At 37.3% G+C, this 18,989-nt stretch overlaps 2 protein-coding genes across 7 annotated transcripts; both read left to right on the forward strand.

Annotated features, from left to right (window-relative positions):
- The first annotated feature begins 2,527 nt into the window (after positions 1-2,527).
- On the forward strand, positions 2,528-8,342 carry LOC119993160 (homeobox protein knotted-1-like 3). Of its 3 annotated transcripts, none has more exons than XM_038840125.1 (6): positions 2,528-3,385; positions 5,921-6,041; positions 6,845-7,038; positions 7,120-7,251; positions 7,641-7,783; positions 7,875-8,342. In XM_038840125.1, exons 1-6 carry the CDS (start codon positions 2,705-2,707, stop codon positions 7,963-7,965), a joined length of 1,362 nt encoding a protein of 453 aa, XP_038696053.1. In that variant the 5' UTR covers positions 2,528-2,704; the 3' UTR covers positions 7,966-8,342. The 3 variants fall into 3 exon arrangements, with proteins under 3 accessions (XP_038696053.1, XP_038696054.1, XP_038696055.1); XM_038840126.1 differs by having other exon boundaries at positions 2,705-3,385; positions 7,878-8,342; XM_038840127.1 differs by having other exon boundaries at positions 2,705-3,385; positions 7,886-8,342.
- Positions 8,343-9,186: 844 nt separating this feature from the next.
- LOC119993159 (neurochondrin) lies at positions 9,187-17,898 on the forward strand. Of its 4 annotated transcripts, none has more exons than XM_038840122.1 (19): positions 9,187-9,347; positions 9,420-9,606; positions 10,587-10,749; positions 11,823-11,959; positions 12,217-12,320; positions 12,448-12,540; positions 13,136-13,229; positions 13,776-13,896; positions 13,983-14,182; positions 14,654-14,745; positions 14,853-14,908; positions 15,258-15,347; positions 15,458-15,557; positions 15,897-16,001; positions 16,100-16,172; positions 17,016-17,176; positions 17,343-17,386; positions 17,428-17,497; positions 17,620-17,898. In XM_038840122.1, the coding sequence occupies exons 1-19, from the start codon at positions 9,345-9,347 to the stop codon at positions 17,653-17,655; spliced, it is 1,929 nt and encodes a 642-aa protein (XP_038696050.1). In that variant the 5' UTR covers positions 9,187-9,344; the 3' UTR covers positions 17,656-17,898. The 4 variants fall into 4 exon arrangements, 3 of the variants coding, with proteins under 3 accessions (XP_038696050.1, XP_038696052.1, XP_038696051.1); XM_038840123.1 differs by having other exon boundaries at positions 9,190-9,347; positions 9,432-9,606; XM_038840124.1 differs by lacking the exon at positions 17,343-17,386 and having other exon boundaries at positions 17,443-17,497; positions 17,620-17,824.
- Positions 17,899-18,989: the final 1,091 nt, after the last annotated feature.

Here is an 18,989-nt window from a genome sequence, read left to right on the forward strand (position 1 = left end):
GTACTGGGCCAGGTAGGCTAGTGGAGACTTGTGGGCTTTACTTATGAACAGCCCAATGGCCTAACTCAATATGGGCCACAAATATATAATGAAGAAGGCCTATTTGTTACTTACGTGTGCTACTATCCAACGGGCTTTTATTTAGGCTAAGGTAATGGAAAATTAGAAGAAAAAAAAAACAAGTGGGTTTTTTTTTTTTAAGTTATAGAATTAAGGATTTGTTCATAAATGGTAAAATAATGTGTAATGTTAAAAACATGAGAATTGGCTATGAATTCTAGGGCCAGCGTCGGTGAGATTAAGGGTACCAGGAATATGGTCACTTTCCATGAAAAAGAGGAAATATTCGGGAGGGTATCAAACTGACAGCAGAATGTGATATACAAAATGTCATCATTGTTAGTGATTCCAAGGGAGCCGAGGAGAAGATTAATGCGTCAGAAGTTGGGCTAAATGAAGGAGAGATTCACAAAATGATTGAAGGAGGCCTATGTACCCAGGTTATCTTTAGACCAAGAGATTGTAACAAGATAGCTCATTTTGTGGCTAAGTTTGCCTTAAGTTGTTCAGCTCTATGTGTTTGGAGTTTTATGTACGAGCCATTGTGGCTTAAGGAAGCCGTATTGGCAGATCTTATGTCGGTTGATACTTAATAAAATACAGTTTTTTTCCCCCTGAAAAAACATGATCAGAACTACTTTTTCTTTTTCTTTTTTGTCGTAATTGAGAAAGAAATCCTACAAGTTTATTACTTGACCATTTGATTTGAGTTTTTAAATTCAGGCTGTCAAACTTGCATGCACTGTAATTTGGTAATTTTGTTCAAGCCTAAATTCGTGTCATCAGACTTGCGCGTAATTTTTTTTTACAGGATAATAAAATAAGTTGGATTAAAACTTAGTGCATGGCCATAGGATATCGCTCATAGTGAGAATTAATGTCATGATCCATCGAGCCCTTACAGTTTAACCCTAAAAATGACACCAAATGCAACTATTCCACGACCGAGACAAATATAGTGCCCGCCTCTATGCTGTTATTTAGTTGTATCAATGTCCGTTGGGACATATATAATTCAGTTTGATCCAATTTTGAATTGGTAAAACAATTCAAATCTACTTGAGGAGCTAAATTAAATGATCTGAAATGTGGTCTTAATTATATAAAATTGCACGTTGGAGCGCAAGTTTTCCAATCTATAATTATTTTGAAATGCTAATAATTTATGTATAATTTCTTATTAACAAATTAATGAGCAAATGACATCCGAATTTGAATTAAGCCTACTAACGATATTTAAAATACTACACAATTGTGAAAAATATTATTTTCATTGGTTATTAAAAACAAGTTTGCCAAATAAAACACCCCAGCTACTAATTGAAGTGGTGAAATGATGATGTGTAGACAAGGTTCGAATCCCCTCTCCCATCAAAAAAAAAAATGATCAAATCACGTGGCATCTCTAAATCTCCGTAACCGTAAAGTTGAAATTTAATCACAGAATTCCACCAAATAAATTACAAAGGCAAAGACAAGCCTCTTAACATAAGATCCCCCCCCCCCCCCACCCACCAATAATACTGTAAACTATTATTGTAATAAAAAAACTCGGCCTCAATCAAATCAAAATAAAAATTTGGTCACACCTGCCAAGCCACGTAGTCCTATCATTATAATCCAATCAACTACATATCATAATCAAGCTTATTATTTCTTACTAATCACTTGTTAATTAAATAGTGTAAATCACTTTTTTTTAAAAAATCAAAATGGGACACCGCGTGGATACCGTCTGTATTAGTGTATTGACTCGGGTAAAACGTGTGGGGCCATATAAACTAAAATCTACTAACACCATCACCAACACTATATATATTGTAAATTGCTAAATAGCTCATGTAAATGATTCGTTACGATTGATTTTTTAAAAAATATTTTTTGACATAAATTTAATAAATTGATCAGTTGATCATCGATGATTATTTTGATTATCGGTTGATTCAATAAAGAAATGTAATTTTTATTGAAAAAACTGATCAATTGATTGATTATTGATCATTCGATCGATTCGGTTATATTGGTAAATTTTGTACCGCCCTATTTACTAAATACACAAACAGTAAATATAAAAAGAAATACAAAAATACTCGATAAAAGAGAAACAGAGAAAGCGAGTTGGTAGGGGTCCATACTATTTCAAGGTGGACAATTCGCCATAAACACCGAATAGTCCACAACCGGAAGTGGGCCCTCAAGCCCAAATTTTCTATTCTTTAAACAACAGAGGGGGCCCACATCCCTTGGTACCACCTACAGTTCCCATTGATTAAAGCCGGCGGCTGCCAGAGAAGTCAAAATTCTCGGTGGTCCCTACTTCTTTTGATTAGTCCACGTGGACGGCTATGATAAGGCATACTATGGCACATGCTTCCCGATGGGGACCACAAATGGTCCAATTACTCATCGAATGACGCGTGTCGACGGGTCGTTGTCCCGCCAGTGAACCCTATCGTCACCATCATCGTCTCTATCAGTCTCTCTAAGCTTCATCACTGTTGTACAGTTGTACTCTCTCTCTCCCTTGCACAAGGTACCTGGAAACGAAGTCGTTTGATTGCTCTCTTCTCTAAAGCATGGAGTCGTAGTTTTCATCAGAAACGTCTCTCTTACTTCTCTCTTCCTGTTCTGTGAAAGGACAAACATGGCCTTTCACAACAACCACCTCTCACAAGACCTTCCTCTCCATCACTTTTCACAACAACAACAACAGTTGCCGGAAACTTCCAGAACTTCGCCACCTCCGAATTGGCTTAACACCGCTCTCCTCCGCGACCAACCGCAGCAACCACCATCATCGCAGCAATCTCCGAACTTCTTGGACACTAACAACTTCCTGAACCTCCACACCACCGCGAATTCCGACTCCATGCCCTCTCAGTCCTCCAACCAATGGCTCACCCGCTCCGCCTCGTCACTCCTTCACCGCAACCACAATGACGTCATAGACGACGTGTCAGTAGCTGCCGCGACAGCCGGTGACTCCATCATCGCCAACTCTGCCGATTTGAAGAATAGCAGCAACGCCGACATCATGAACCACAAGAGCGACAGCGCGATGGTGGAGAGTGGCGCGGGTGGCGTTGGAGAAGGAGTGGTAAACTGGCAGAATGCGAGGTATAAGGCAGAGATACTGTCGCATCCGCTGTACGAGCAGCTACTGTCGGCGCATGTAGCGTGTCTGCGTATAGCGACGCCCGTGGATCAGCTGCCGAGGATCGACGCACAATTGGCTCAGTCGCAGCATGTGGTGTCGAAGTACTCGGCCTTAGGTGGCGGGAGACATGGCATGGTTGTTGATGATAAGGAGCTTGATCAGTTCATGGTAACACCAAAATGCTCTCTACATAGTTCTCTCTTTGTTTTGCTGGACGTTGTTCGTCTTTTTCAAAAACTATTTGAATTCTCGGATATGATGTTAGGTTTCTCTTTGTGGCGTTAAAATTGTTCAATTATGATCCTTCTTGTGTAGATTTTAGTTGTAGGTGATCAAAAATTGAGATTGAGTTGGGGTTGTGTGGATTATCAATTCCGGTTCCGACTAATTATCCAGTGAGAGTTGACTTCTGAGATCATTTTCTCTGAGGGTATTACCTTGTCTTCTGGGGGATTGGATGGACCATGACGCACGGACAAACAATTTTTGTATAGAGGAAAGTTTGAGTGAGGTTTTTATGGGAGATAATTTGGTGATGGTATAGAAAAACCGAAGTTAGTATCGGTTTTTATTAAATGGCGTGAGCTTGTCTTCACCTATGACTATGAGACAACAATTTCGGTGGAGATTACCTTTTGGTGGATGTAAGAATCCGTCGTTGAGATTAGTTGGTTCTGTGAAGGCTACCTAAAGCTGGCCTTGATTAGTGAAACTCTGGACATTTACTTTTGTAGGAGATGTATTTTGAGACGATTAGAAGGGAAGCAATTAATGACAATGAGTATGCAGAATTTGGTTGCAGGATTGTTGGCGGGTGAAAAATTGGAGGAGCTATCAGTAGAAGTAGAAGCAAAGCAGATCGAAGAGTTCAAGCGGTAGCAGGATATTCAACATAACTGAAACTTATGTTTCGAACTACAGAGTCTGGTTTTTAAAATTCTTGACCCCCTAATAGTTTGGAGTTTACTAGCTAATCAATAATGAATAAGTTGGAAAAGCCTTGTTTTGGTTGTTCTCATAAGCTTATTTGTTCAATCAACTTTGCCAGATGGGGGTGTCAAAGCAGAACATAACACATGGCTGTACTGTAAAATTGAATGAGCTGAATCTCTTGGAAGGAGAAAGTTGAAATTTGGATAAATGGGCGGATGAAATTTCCTCCACTGCTTTAGAGCTTATTGTAAAATGTGAGGGTACTGTATATCATTTGGCTAGTGCTCTGCATTCAGCTTCAATATGAGACTGGAACATGATAATTTGTCAGTTTGTATGTGAATTTTGCTTGGCGATTCCAAGGTAACCTCGTAATCACACTTTGTTTTGATCTACGGATGAGTGGCTGTCCTACAAAAGTGGGTTTTAGCTCAGTATATGTGCCAATAATCCTTGGAAGAGTATTTCAGTGTCGAGCGGAAGAATGTGTTATGTCCTAACTTTATTGTGTAAAACATGTTTCTCATGTATGCTTTGAGATGACTCCTTCTGGGAATGAAAATCAAGCCTCACCTTGGGAGGAAATTGAGCAGAACTGTGCTTTGTTAGCTTGTATTCATCTACGATAAGTTGGTCCACCACAGGCATGTGCAGAGTTTAATGACATAAATTATGTCGTTTGCATGCTCTGATAAGATTATTCTCATAAGCTCTAAGCTAGACAACCTTGGACGTAATTTTGCAAAATGTCCCCAAAGCAGACATCCTTTAGGCATTGGGCATAACAGTCGTTGGCGACTGCCAGAAGTAGAGGGTCATAACTTTCTCCAGTCATGCATGGTGCAAAATGTTGAAACTTGACTCTGCTTAAAAACTGTAGTTAATAAGCTGACGGCTTGAAGAATTTAGAATATATCATCTGTGTTTTGAAAAGCTTTATGGGGCATTTGATTCATAATTATGTGAGGTGAGCATGAGATGAGGAGTAGATGAGTGAGAGATGAGTGCGGGGTGAGCATGGTCGTGTTTGGTTTAAAAATAAAGAGTGAGCATGAGTGGGGAATATTAATAGTACAATTTCCTTTCTTTTTAAAAAATAAAACAATACCTTATAACAAGTGTAAAATAGTCATTTACACATCAAAACTCATTCTCCCCAAGGGAGAATAGTCATTCTCACCATTTTGGTGAGCTTGGTTATCCTCTACAAGGGAGAATAGAGGGCGGAATGAGTTTGGGATTCCACCGTTCAAAACTCAACCAAACAAGAGAATATCTCATTCCCTCCGCAAAACACCAACTAAATGCCCCGTTAATATATAGTGATATATATTTTTATACAATTTCTTTATAAGGTTGGTTGTAGATGGAGACCAAAGAATAGAGCTTTTTGACGTATTTTTTATGTTTTATGAATGCTATATAGATTGACATAAATCCTTTTCCCCTTTGTTCTCTTCTTTGTTGTAAATGTCATTTACAATTCTCTCTCCCCCTCCTCCATCTGTGCTTGTAAACATGTGTTTGTATTGCATGATGCTTTGCTCTTAAAAAAATGGCAGAACATTTAGTTTTGCTTATGGGACATCCTTGTTGGCATGCAATTTCATCCGTCTCTCTCCTTCTTTTTTTCCTACTGTCGTTGTCATGAATTGGCATTGTGTGATTATATTGTGCGATGTTTTTGTAGTTTTGATCAATGTGCTTTGAAGAAAGCTGGTACTCGAAATAGAATCAAAAGTTTTGATTTTTCCTTTCTTGTTCTTTCAGACACATTATGCTCTCTTGCTTTATTCCTTTAAAGAACAATTGCAACAACATGTCCGAGTGCATGCAATGGAAGCGGTAATGGCTTGCTGGGAGATAGAGCAATCACTACAGAGCTTAACAGGTGATGTTTTTGTTATATCACTAAATAATAATTGTATATTTTGTCAATATTGCATAAAAACTTTCATTAATTATTCAAAAAATTAGCGTCTTCAATGTCCTAACTGGTTGGTTTAGGAAAGTTTCCTTCTGTATCCCTTTTTCATTTTCATTTTGGTTTGGAATCTGAAGCAAAAAATTAATTTAACTGGAACCTGATCATTATCCATTCGATACGATATGAGGCATTCTTAGCCATGTGCAGAAAGTAGATGGGGATGCAGATACTGCAATATGTAGCAGTGTTTCCAAGATGTATACTGTATAGTGTACTACTGATTGTTCTTGATTAGTATGCTGCTCATCAGATTTGTATAACCTTTTATATGAAATAAGTGCAAAATTATTTTGAAGTCCATATTCATTGCCATCGATGTTTATGTTGTGAATGAATGGAATCTCTTCCACCAGTTCTATCTGTTTCTGTTTTCTGTTTATCACATTAATATCTCTATCTGCCTGCTCTTTTCTTTCTTTTTCAATTTCCCTTTCTTCTTACCGTTGGTGTTTCAAGTTGCTCATACAGCACTACGTGGTTTGTTTGAGTGTTTAAGATACGGTTTCCTTTTGTCTTGATTTGAAGCAATTAGCAATGGAGTCATGACGCATGAAGCTGTCCTAGACCTAGTACAAGAATGTTTAGTTCCTAGCCAAATAAAATTTCCATCATAATGCGCTTCTTGCATACTATAAGCTTTGATGCAATGGCAGACAATTGGTACGTGATACTGATGCTAACATTGCTCATACTTGCTGTATGTACAGGGGTTTCTCCTGGTGAAGGAACGGGTGCAACAATGTCAGATGATGATGATGACCAAGTGGATAGTGATGCTCACATGTTTGACGGAAGTTTGGATGGTTCAGATAGTATGGGATTTGGTCCCCTAATTCCAACAGAGAGTGAGAGGTCCCTGATGGAGCGTGTGAGGCAAGAGTTGAAGCACGAACTAAAACAGGTGACAGTTGATAAGACTTGGTGATTCCTAATGTTTTCATATGTTCCTTATCAATAATTCTGAAAGCTCTCTGTCTTAAAGGGTTACAAGGAGAAAATCGAGGACATCAGGGAGGAAATTTTGCGCAAGAGAAGAGCAGGGAAACTTCCTGGTGACACCACGTCCCATCTAAAAGCTTGGTGGCAGTCACATTCCAAATGGCCATATCCTACGGTAAGCGTTGCCTTGTCGGTCCCTCAGATTTCATTTTGACACTGATTGAAATTTATTTCATTAGCATTAGCTTGGAATGTGTTGCTTTGGAACTACTAAAGTTATATCAACCTCGAATCATTGGATATCCCAATCAAGTTTACCTAAATGATACACTTGGAATTTCCCAAGTGTCCAACCAGGAAATTTCCTTTTTTAAAACAAGTTAGTGTTCAAAACAAATGCTAACTTTAAACTAGAATGCAAACCACCATATCAGAACACTTAGGCTACAAGCCGAAACTCCTAAAGCTATTAAGTAACACATCTAATTATAGTTTAGCAGAATGCCCCATTCTTTCTTTCTCCCTATCAGTACTAGTAATTTGTCTTTTACTCTCTCTCTTTAGGAAGAAGACAAGGCAAGGCTGGTGCAGGAAACAGGTTTGCAGCTAAAGCAAATAAACAATTGGTTCATCAATCAGAGAAAGAGAAACTGGAATAGTAATCCCTCGACGTCAACTGCCCTGAAGAGCAAACGCAAAAGCCAAAGGTATCGCTCATTATAAATTTATAATTAAGCACACGTTCTCATGCTTCTTTCAATTGGTTTATGAGCTTTACAGCAACCTTGATTTTAAAAGAAGTAATGCAGGTGAAAACATTGGCGAACGTTCGTGTAACTGGACGAATCAATCAACAAATGTTCTCTGTTCAAGGCTTCCAATCAAATAATGAAACCAACAAACCACATTCATGGAACTGCCAGCCATGGAATTGGAATGAATTGCTTCTGTTAAAGAAAGACTAACGTAGAAGATGGGAAGGATGTAACGATGAACCCAGTTTGTGCCAATTTAGAGGTATACTAAGCTCAGAAGACGCATTAGTATGCAATTTTATTAGGGGGTTTCAGAAATTTCAAGTACTATACCAGTTACACCGGATCCAGTAAGGTGAGATCCAATTGGCAAAATATTTTTTTGCTTACCACTCATATCTGTGTAAAATTCAGAGTTTGTTGGTGCACAGTACAATAATTTTTGTATTGTTTCTTAGAGTCATATACTAGCGGTTAACTGGTTATGGGCTTATAGCTGCTGCTTTTTTTTTCTGCTTCTTTCTCTTCTTGTAATACAGCAATACATATTACATCATTAGCATATATGGTATAAAAGGTGTTGTGCAATCATTTAATGCTCTCATGAGTTAAGATCTTAAACAGGTCAATGTGGTGTCTTTCACCCATTGTTGCAGATCATGCATATAAATTAGGAATTAGTTTAGAGGATATAAATGTTGCAGTGCAGCAGAACTATAGCAACCCATAGTCAAAATGGTGTCCAATAATTGCAGGGCAGTCTGATTTTGTTGTTGCAGCCCATAGTCATGATTTACACCAGACAATTTATTTTACAACTTATAAACTAGCATATTTTTCATAATTTATAAGTAAGTTTATTTTGATAGCAAATAAATTTTCTATAAACTAATAGAGTCTGCGAATACACTAGATTATGGGCAAAAAAAAAGAACTTTGTAACGACGTTTTCAAAACCTAAAAGAAAGAAAACAACGGAATTGACAAATAATAATATCTATTAAGCTTGTTCTAATCTCAAAGTGGTTTCTCTTTCTTTCCTTATGCTGGCATTTTGGCTGCTGAATAAATAGTTAAATATAATTTGTAGAATAGTTTAACGAGTCATTTATTGAAAAAATTATTTAATATATTTGTGTATTAAAATGTGAACCTTTATTGTGTTGCGGACTTGGGACTTTTCTTTATCCGCCCCTGTTGGATCCAAAGAACTCTGCAAGCAAGGCGCAAGCGTTACTACAGCCGGGCCTGGCATAGTAGGCCCATATAAGCATGACTATACGTCTATACGTCGGTTCTTATTGGGCTGACCGTTTCACTTTTTGTGAGATGGGCCGAGCGGTATATAGATGGATTTAGTGAGAGGGTGAGATACCGGAAGGCATTAGACCTCTCTGGAATTGCAGCGCCAGTTTCGAACTTCAAAGCTCTAACCAGTTAAACCTCACAAAACAACTCTCTCGCGCGCTCGTCAGTCGTCACGAGAAACTATCTACAGAAGATAGACGTTCCGATGGTGAGCAACTCCTCTCTCTGAATTTGTGCTTTTTGCTCTCTTGTTTTTATTGAGTTCGTAATTTCTTTTCAGGAATCAAAGCAGAAACAGTCGCCGGCGCTTGAAGATTGCTTGAAATTGTTGAAAGGAGAGAGAGACGAGCAACGCCTAGCCGGTTTGCTTCTGGTGACCAAGTTTTGCAAAGGAGACGATCTGGATTTGCTTCGCAGGGTTTATGATGCAGTCGGTAATCGTTTTCTCGATCGCCTTCTCGTGACAGGTACTCTTGTCCTCCAACCAACCTAAGTTTCGTACTCTTTGTCGTTAATTTTTGATGCATCGGAATTTGCATAAAACTATAATAGGTAAATATTCAAATTAAAATTTCATAGTTAGTTGAAATTATCCATTCTGTTGGCCAAGTTGTTGAATGAGGAGGCATCGAGTTTCCTTTTCTTTTTGTGGTGGTATCTCATTTGGTTTGAGTTAACTTTGATACAATGTTAATTGGTTTGACTACTATTTAGTTGTTGAGCAATTGTGAGAATGGGTTATGGGAGACTTAAATCCTGGATATTTATTTTGTTTTATGCTCTTTTGGCCAATTGGCGAATTCAGCTAATTTAGTTCACTATACTTGGTTGCTTTCATTCATTGTGGAGACAATATTTCATATGCAATTGCCTCTGAGGGTTCAACAATCTCGTTAGATTTCTTCCTTGTTTCCAACAATGTGTTGGAGGGCCTAAGGAAGGCCTTGTTTTCTTCTCCCGAGAAATTGAAGATTGTTAATGGCAATTTATTGAGCAATTATAATGCGTAAATAGCATTTATTGAGCTTTGTTTGCAATTGAAAAAATGAATGCTTCAAATTCAGGTTTGATTTTCAAAATCAACGGCTTTTAATAATATGTTTTTCAATTATCATTGTTTTCTCAATGAAGTATTAATATCTCGTCTAATAGGAACAGCTGTTTGGGGTTGCTGGTTGGAGTCATTTTATTTCCAATATTTTGGGCCCATGTCTTTGCTTAAATTTGAGGAAGTAGTGATAGAGTTGTAGGGGTGCAACCTAGAGGTCATAGGTTGAATTCCTGGAAATAGTCTCTCCACATATTATGCGGGGGTGAGGTCTGCGTACATCATGTCTGTCCCGACATGTACCTCGTTTCTTTGTTAGTGTTCCCTTTCAAATTATGATTCTAAGTCAGTACTTAAACTTTGACGCTGTACATGTACCTCGTGTCTTTGTTTTTCTAGGGATGGGAAAGGGAGTTATCAGTGGGGGTGGGAGTGACAATCGTGATGCATATTTACAGCTGTCAGTCACAATTCTTGCTGCATTTGGTTGCGTCCCTGAGATTGCTTCTTCAGAATATATGATTTTGAAGATTCCATTGGTATTGGAAATAATGTCAAAAGAGTAAGTCATAAATTGTCTTGAATAATTCAATGAAGGTAAAAAAAAAAATGACAAGATATCATGTTGCCTATTGCCTTATGTTTGGGTTTATTATTTGCATTGTCATCGTCAAAGCCTTTATGCCAAATAAATTTGGATTGACTAAATAAATCCATAAGGGCAGTTATGTGGAGTAGGGAGTCAACTATTTCTTGGTCGGTCATTCTATTTGAAGTGGTCCTATGAGTTTATTAACTTGTCCAAAAGGAGAGAAATGAAAAAGAAGGTAGTTAACGTAATGGTAATTTAGTATCATACATATATAGGTACTGTTTATGTACTTGTGCGCTATGTTACTTCTTGATTTGGTGAATGCTGGCTCTTGGCTTTACCTATGAATTGATAAAACATCATCTTAAATAAAAGCTACTAAGGTTGGAGTTGTAATGACCATAGAATATCCTTCAACATCTTGACTATTGACTACTGGCTAATCGAGTATTGTTGCTCTGCCATAGAAGCATGGTATTGAGATGAACTCTCGAGGGTAATTGTTTTCGAAATAATTAAAGAAAGAAAGAAAGAAGACATTCTGTGATAACTAAAAGAGAGAAAAAAAAAATGAGAAAAAAATAGTAGATTCAAGTGAAACTTTCTATGATCCCAATTTTTTACATTTTAAAATATTTTTTTGATACACATTGGAGATGTGCTCCAACGTCCTAAAAATTGTTGATGAAATTCATACCTTGCATATGACAAAACACTAATGCGATACTTTTTTTCGGTTGATTTTCCTGTTATTTTCTTTGTTGGAACTTGGAGGCCAAGTTGCACTGAGTCGGAATTATAGAAAGCATTGAAGCTTTTCAAAATGCTTAGAACATGCGCATGTAATGCACTCTCTCGGAGTCCACCTACTAACATTCTTCTTTTTTGTAATAATCTCATCTGGAAGTGAGCTGTTAGACTTCCATTGTATACATAGTACTGAATGAAATAAATTTCTTCTTAGTTTACTTGGATTTTAGAATAAAATATATGAGATTGCCTTTTGTTGTTCTAATTTCATTTACTTTGTTTAAAAAATACAGATCAAGATCTCACGTGCTTGAAGAATGTTACGAGTTTCTATATTTGGTATCTTCTTCTTCTGAAGATGGGGCTGCCACCTTGTATGAATCTGATGGCATGAAAGTGCTAGCTTCTCAAATGCCTACATTTCCTGATGGTAATTAACCTTTGCATTAATTTTTTTCAGGATTTGTGTTATCATAATGGTGCGTTTTAGGATGCTCAAACTTGGTACTTTACATTGCTGAGTGTTGCGGTAACAGTGAACTGTGTGCCTGGTAGAAATTTGCATTTCTAGAACCAACTTTTTCTGTCCCCTTGCTCCAATTTCCACTACAAGTCATTTTAGTTAATGGATTTTTGTACACAGTTTTCAGATGTCAAAGGTTTTCTATAATTTTGGATATTTTGCAGGTTCCCGGATTATGGAATTTGCTATGAGACTTGTCCAATTGATCGTTAATAAGCTGTCTTTGGCCACTATTAGCAATGGTTATCTATCAGAGTTAACAATGATGGTGGGTTTACGTTTTTTGTGGTGCTTGAGTTTTTCCTCATTATGTTTCCTTCATCTCCTTAGTATACTGAATGTTTCGTTTACTCTCTGTTTTTTAAAAAATATATTGCGTTTTCTTTTTGGTGTAGGTGGCTACAATAGTGAGGCAATTTGCAGTGCTGCACAATGCCCTGAAGTTTGAAGCGCTTCACTTGCTCTCTATGATATTCTCGCAATGCCCGGTATGATATTGTCTTTTGTGTTGGTGTCTTCTGAATAACAAGTTCATAGTCTGTGAACTTCAATTTATGAAGTGGTCACTAAATGCTTTTACTCTACAGATTCAAACCTTTACAGTTCGAATCAAAGTATTTATGTTATGTGCTGGTTGGAAAACTGCCATTGGAAACATGTAGGTGTTTTCTTTGGGTATATAGTTGAAAATAGCATGCTGCTATTGCCTTGGGATTTTTTTTTGCTTGGTATCTGAAAGGGCCGTATTTTGTTCCATTTTGTATCTTGAAGTTGTATGTTGTTTGGGTTGCAAATAAACGTGAATTTTGCGGAATAATTTTTACGGACCATGAAATATTTGATTTGGCGCTGATTTTTTAGCTTCTTTTTGCTGAGGATGTTTGGAGTCTGAACCTATTCCTTTTGGATCCGCACTTTGGCCTTGTTTTCTTTCTTATTATTTTGGTGGTGGGCAATGGAACTTGAGATCTTGCAAGCATTTATTGTGCTATTGGCATTTACAGTTATTATGCATATGCTTTTATGAAGTTCAATCTATGTTAACTCTGGAACTTATTGTGATATCTTCCTTGGCATTTTCAGGTACCACTTACTGATGCACTCCATGCAACAGCTGGTAATAATTGGCCAAATTACATGCGTGTTGGTGTTGTGGCCATTCTACAGAATCGCGTTGGTATGATTCGCTGGTTTTATTTTATTTTCCTTCTAAGTATTTTTTGACATGTTTATTATATGAAATTCAAGTGTCTGGAGAATCTGATAATTTGCAAGAATGTTTTGATATAAAAACCAAGTAAGGTCGCTCTTTGTTTCCCACTTACTTTTGGTATTCTTTGCTTGAGTGCGTGAAGCCTTTTGCTTGAAAACTTTGATGACATTGGTTATTCATGAAGTTTTGGTAGATCTGAAGTTCAAAATCAAATGATCAATAAGTATGGAAGTTATAAGCATAATGTAATTTAAATTTTGGTACCAGAGTACAGAGTTGATCATTGAATTAAAATATCATTATTCATAAGAGGTTTTAAATGGGGTGTTCTGTTGCTTTCTAACACCAATGATGTTTATTAATTGTGAACTTGACGAAAAAAAAGAAGTTAAATCAGTAAGTGAATTTTATTCTTCGTTTTCTTTTATAAGATACTTTTTTCGGAGATCAGCAATTAATCCTTAAGTTGAGATTCATCCATGTTTATTTTCTGCTTCATTTGATGTGCAGCACCTGCTGAAAGGCTTCACGCCCTTATTTTGGCTGAATCTACAATATCTATTCTTGGGGAAGGCTGGTTGGTTGATGCGGTAAATCCACCTGATATACAAGATCCAATATCTGCTGAGAGGTAGATTGTGCCTGTTAATTATGGTGGCTTTATCCAGCCAATTGATTGTTCACATAATCCATTTTGTTGCCACATTCTTATTCCAGGTGTCTGTTACTCGTCTTAGAGTTGTCAAGAGTTGAAGTTTCTGTATTACTGAACGAGCTGGCGTATTTGAAATATGAAGCTTCAAAGAATTCATCATCAACTGAAGAAACTATTCTCTTAAAGCAAAGGAACTTGGCTGTTGTCTACTCTTTGGTAGAGAGGATAATCAAATTAATATCAAACATGAGTGGGGATGAAGGTACATTATTAGCAATCTCTAGAATAGCTACCGTGCAATTTTTGTTTCTACTTCTCAAAAAAGAAAATGTACTTTTGTGTTTCTTGAATAGCTTTTCATTATTGTTGTTTGGGCCCAACTTACTGACATCATAGTTGAGAACATATATTCCTTCCCATTGCTCTATATGAATGAATTTTGAAGTGCTTGAAGGCACCCACTACAATTCTATTGTGTTCTTCTAATTGTTGGAAACTAATTGAAGTGGCATTGTTGAGTGTATTATATATACACTTGTAGGAAACAAGTATATACCATACTGTACCTATCACTTCTTTTGGGGAAGCAAAAAGCTATAAATACTTTCACTTTCTCAAAATCTAGGTCATTTCTTTAGGATTGTTTCTCTCATACTAGTTTATGTGGCCCTTTATATTAGAAGCGTGCTTTTAATATATGGGACTTTTGATACTCTTGGTACATCATGTATAGGGCAAGTTCTTGATGAGAGCACTTTATTAATGGTGATCAAGGCACTGAACGAGACAGTTGATGTTGTTATCGACTATCTACAAGACGCAAAGGTCTAGTAATGTTAAATTTTGTTGTTAGAGTTGCGTGACCTTTGAATTTGATCTTTATTATTTATGACGTATTGCACTTATTCTTAATCGAAGCGTTGATTCTACAGGAGCATGGACACGCGAAAGGAAATGATCTTCTCGCCTCAGTGCGAGTTATTGGGAGGTATGCCATATGCATCATCTTCACAACATATGCTTGTTCCGGCAAAGAATTAAAGAGTGGTGGTTGTTATAAGTATTGTTTGTTAGTCAGTAATACATATTTTTGGATAGTCGGTTAAGTTGAATAATACTGTTTAGGATATATATGTCTCCACATACTATTCCATCGTTCTTTTCCCTGGATGTTTGCTTTGTCTGTGCTACCATTTGAAAAACCTGTTTGTTGCAGAGAATGTGAGGCAAATCTTAAATTTGATTGCATAATTTTCTCTGAACTTTTCTTTCTTTCTTTTTTGGTTGATATTAATGTCACGGAGTTTCTTACGTGAGCTGATGCACATTTGTTTCAGCTATCTTGCAGAAACACCGATTGCTTGCAAAGAGAAGGTCATGGAACTACTGGTATATATGCTCTTCATTGAAGGTGAAGATGAACCCAGGTTTGTTAATTTTGACTACTAAGTTTTTGTGGAATGTTGCCTGTCTCTTCTTTTCTTCCCCTTTTTGTCTCTTCAGATTATTGTACTTACTGAGTGATTATATCAAACAGTCCTTTTTACTCAGTATGCTTTCTGCTTCCAATGCTTTGTCAAATCACGATGGAAATTGAAGGATGTAAAGCTCTGGCTTCTTCGGGAGGTTATAAAGCTGTAAGTTGTTTTATTTTATTTGATGTATCTCATTGACCTTTAATATCAAATTCATTCTTACCCTGTTAAATGCATGCTGCTGTTCTTTGTACTGAAGACTTTAGCTGCCTTTAAAATGATATAAAATGGGCATTGTAGTGCATTGTTCATGGAAGTGACCTATATGTGAAAAAATCATCTAACTCAATCAAAACTCTCTGAATGTGTCAATGCACTTTCAGTAATTATCGATGTACCTCTCCCAATCAATTTCTTTTGCATTAAAAAAAGGAATTATTGCTGTATGTTTTTGTCTATTAAGTCATGTTATATAATATGTGGCTTCTTTGCTCTTTTCAGGTTGTGGAATGCCTTATAAAATTGATTGGGCCAACACAAATTATGGTTGCGGACAACAGCTGCATTTTTATGGCATGTGACACAATGATGAATCTTCTGTTGAAAGTAAGTATTTTCACTTAGCATAATAGCATCCCAAAATACAGGCTTAGGTTCGGTTCTGCAATATATTGACAACTGTTTCCCCACCTTTTTTCCTTTAGAAAGAACAAGTGCGACTTTCAATGGATGAATCAACTTCAGCTGATCTTTTGAAAGCTTTGGGCTATTGGGCAGGTATTATACAATGTTATCTTTAACATGTTTTTTTTTTTTTGACAAGCACGTCGGCTTTGACATGTATCTTATTGAATTTATTATGCTTGAACTTTGAAGAGTTGTGATAGAGGTGGTGATGGCCATGTGAGGCTTGGGTTAGGTCTGACCTTATCAGGGCCCAGCGATTAGGTTCCAACCCAAAATTTGGCTGTATAGCCAAGCCAAAGAGATTAGAAGGTTTGGGTCCACCCATTGGGATTTGGCTAGTTGACTTATCTCCCTCCCCACAATATTTGTGGATGTGTGGGTGCATCTATCTGTCTATCTTTGCCATCTGTGAGGTTGTATAATTTCATGTATTCTTCAATTATCCTCTGAAGAGAGTACGCAGTACTTCGATGAACGAGTGCTTTTTCTTCCTAAAATGTATTTTTTGTGTGGGGTTGTAAGATAGGATGGCAGAGTATCTCTGCCTGGAAGCCACGTTCATTCTCCAATGTTATCACTATTTTGAATAAAAAAATTTTATTGCAGGGACTGAGTGGCATATACTAACTATTGTCTGAGTGGCAGATACCAACTATAGCATATATTACTTGAGAAGTGTGAAAAGATGCGAAGGTTTAGTATAAATACATCTGCAAGATGATAGGGTACTGTTGTCCTTGGACTACATAATCATGATAATAGGCTACTCAGTTGATTGCGAGACTCTTTTGATATTCTTACTGGTAGATTTCTATCATCATTATTTGTGGCTCATTGCCTAATTTCTCCCGTGACTTTCCTGCATCCAGTTCATTATTACCACCCCTATGCATCACATTTAGTTTCAGAACTGCCCCATTTTTTGCTTTTCAGGGAATACCGATGATCTATCTATCATTATGATGGCTTCAAGCCTTTGTGCTCTGATATTGGATTTTACGTCAGAGGCGGCACTTCTTAATCAGTCTAGTTTTGGCCATACCTCCCTTCGTATTCTGTCTCAGCTCTTTGTTAGAAGTTTGGCACATGGGCAGGTAAAAATACATGGCTATTAATCATATTACAGGCACATTTTATATTATGCCGGGATATCGAAGGATTGCCAGAATTTTGATTCATGAACATCAAATATCAAAGGATTGGATAGATGACTTTTTAGTTGTGGTTAATTTTTTCATGCAAACGCGTTTATTTAATTAGGTGAATCTAGTAAAGTTTTCGTGGATGATTATTTGTACTACTGAGAAGTTTGTCCATTTTTGTTTCTAATATATGATTGTCCTGTGGATGCTCATTGCAGGAGAGCTCTGATGATGCTAAAGCAGAAATGGACCTTTTGGAGATTGTGGCATCAGGTATACCTTTCTGAGAATTGACTAATCTGCATACCTTTTACTTTCTAATTATGTTTTTGATAAAATTGGATTGAACTACTTCGAATCAAATTTATGTAATGTCTGTTATGCTATCGGTCCAGGCTATTCTCGGTGGACTGATAGATACCCATCCATAACGGACGCAGTTGAGAGGAGTTGGATTAAGTGATACTCCACGTGGATTCAAATCAACTTACCCCAAATGTATTTTCCCTTTGTGTAATTATTCATTAATTTCTAAATTCCGATAAAGGTAAGTAGTTTATTATCTATGTTATAATTCGACTCTAGTCTGCTATGCTGGTAACTCCTTTTTGTGGTGTGGTACATAAGGTAAGAACACTTGGTAAATGGCTAGAATGTCAAATTAGCTTTAAATTGATAGTTGAAGAATGTTTAAGGGCACTAATACCCTTATTCCGACACCCTAGAGAATTTATTGTTGGGCCCTAGTACATCTGTTTACGCCGTACCTACAACCTTAGGGCAAATGCAATAGGAATTAATTTGCTGGGCCAACATTTTTGTTGGCCCGGTCCCACCTCTATTACACAAAAAGTCAAGTCAAACACGTATTCTAATACAGCCACATCAGCAAAACACAAATTTCTATACACTTTTTCTTCCCACACACTTTCTCTTTCCACCCAACCCAACAACATTCCATTCCTCCATATTATCAACAACAAAACTACACCAAAACATCAAATATCAATACATCCACATCAGCAAAACACTTATCCCAATACAGCCACATAAGCAAAACACATTTTACAATACAGCCACATCAGCAAAAGACAACATCTTTGTTGGCCCAATACCACTTCACCATTGCATTTGCCCTTAGTACGAGTCAAGGCGATCGGCTGCTAGGCCGGACCCAGGCCCAAGCCAAATCAAAGATTTAGTTATGTTAAATTGGGCCTAATATACATTGGATTGTATCTTGGATTGACAATGGGGTGAGTGACATTAAAAAGGTCGAGGCACAGTGGTTTGGGCCTGACTTGTGCAAAATTGGGCCTAATACATTGCATTGGACTTTGATCAGGGCCATTGAAGTGGGCTGAGTAACATTTCAAAGGTGTAGGCCCATTAGTTTGGGCCCAACAAGATAATATTGGGTTAGTTAGGGCCCAACAACATAATATTGGGCTCAGGTACATTGGAGGTGGGCCTAATCCATCTTACATCCGATTCACAGGCCCATTCGTGTTGACCCAGAGAGAAATTGAGCCCAGGACCACAGCCATTAAACTGGGCTTGGAATTATAATATTCGGCTGGGCCCAGGCCATTTTAACCTACTCCAACTGAACTTTATTGGGCCGCAGCTCATTATGCCCAAAATATTTGGATCCTTAACCATTTCGATGTAACCAATTTCTGTTGGTGACAAACCAATCTAAGTACGAGGAACAATCTACTAAATAACTTTTGAGCGAGCACACATTTCACACCATCTTTGCAAA

The sequence above is a fragment of the Tripterygium wilfordii genome, chromosome 23 (genome assembly GCF_013401445.1).
Source record: "Tripterygium wilfordii isolate XIE 37 chromosome 23, ASM1340144v1, whole genome shotgun sequence".
NCBI classification, from domain to species: domain Eukaryota; kingdom Viridiplantae; phylum Streptophyta; class Magnoliopsida; order Celastrales; family Celastraceae; genus Tripterygium; species Tripterygium wilfordii.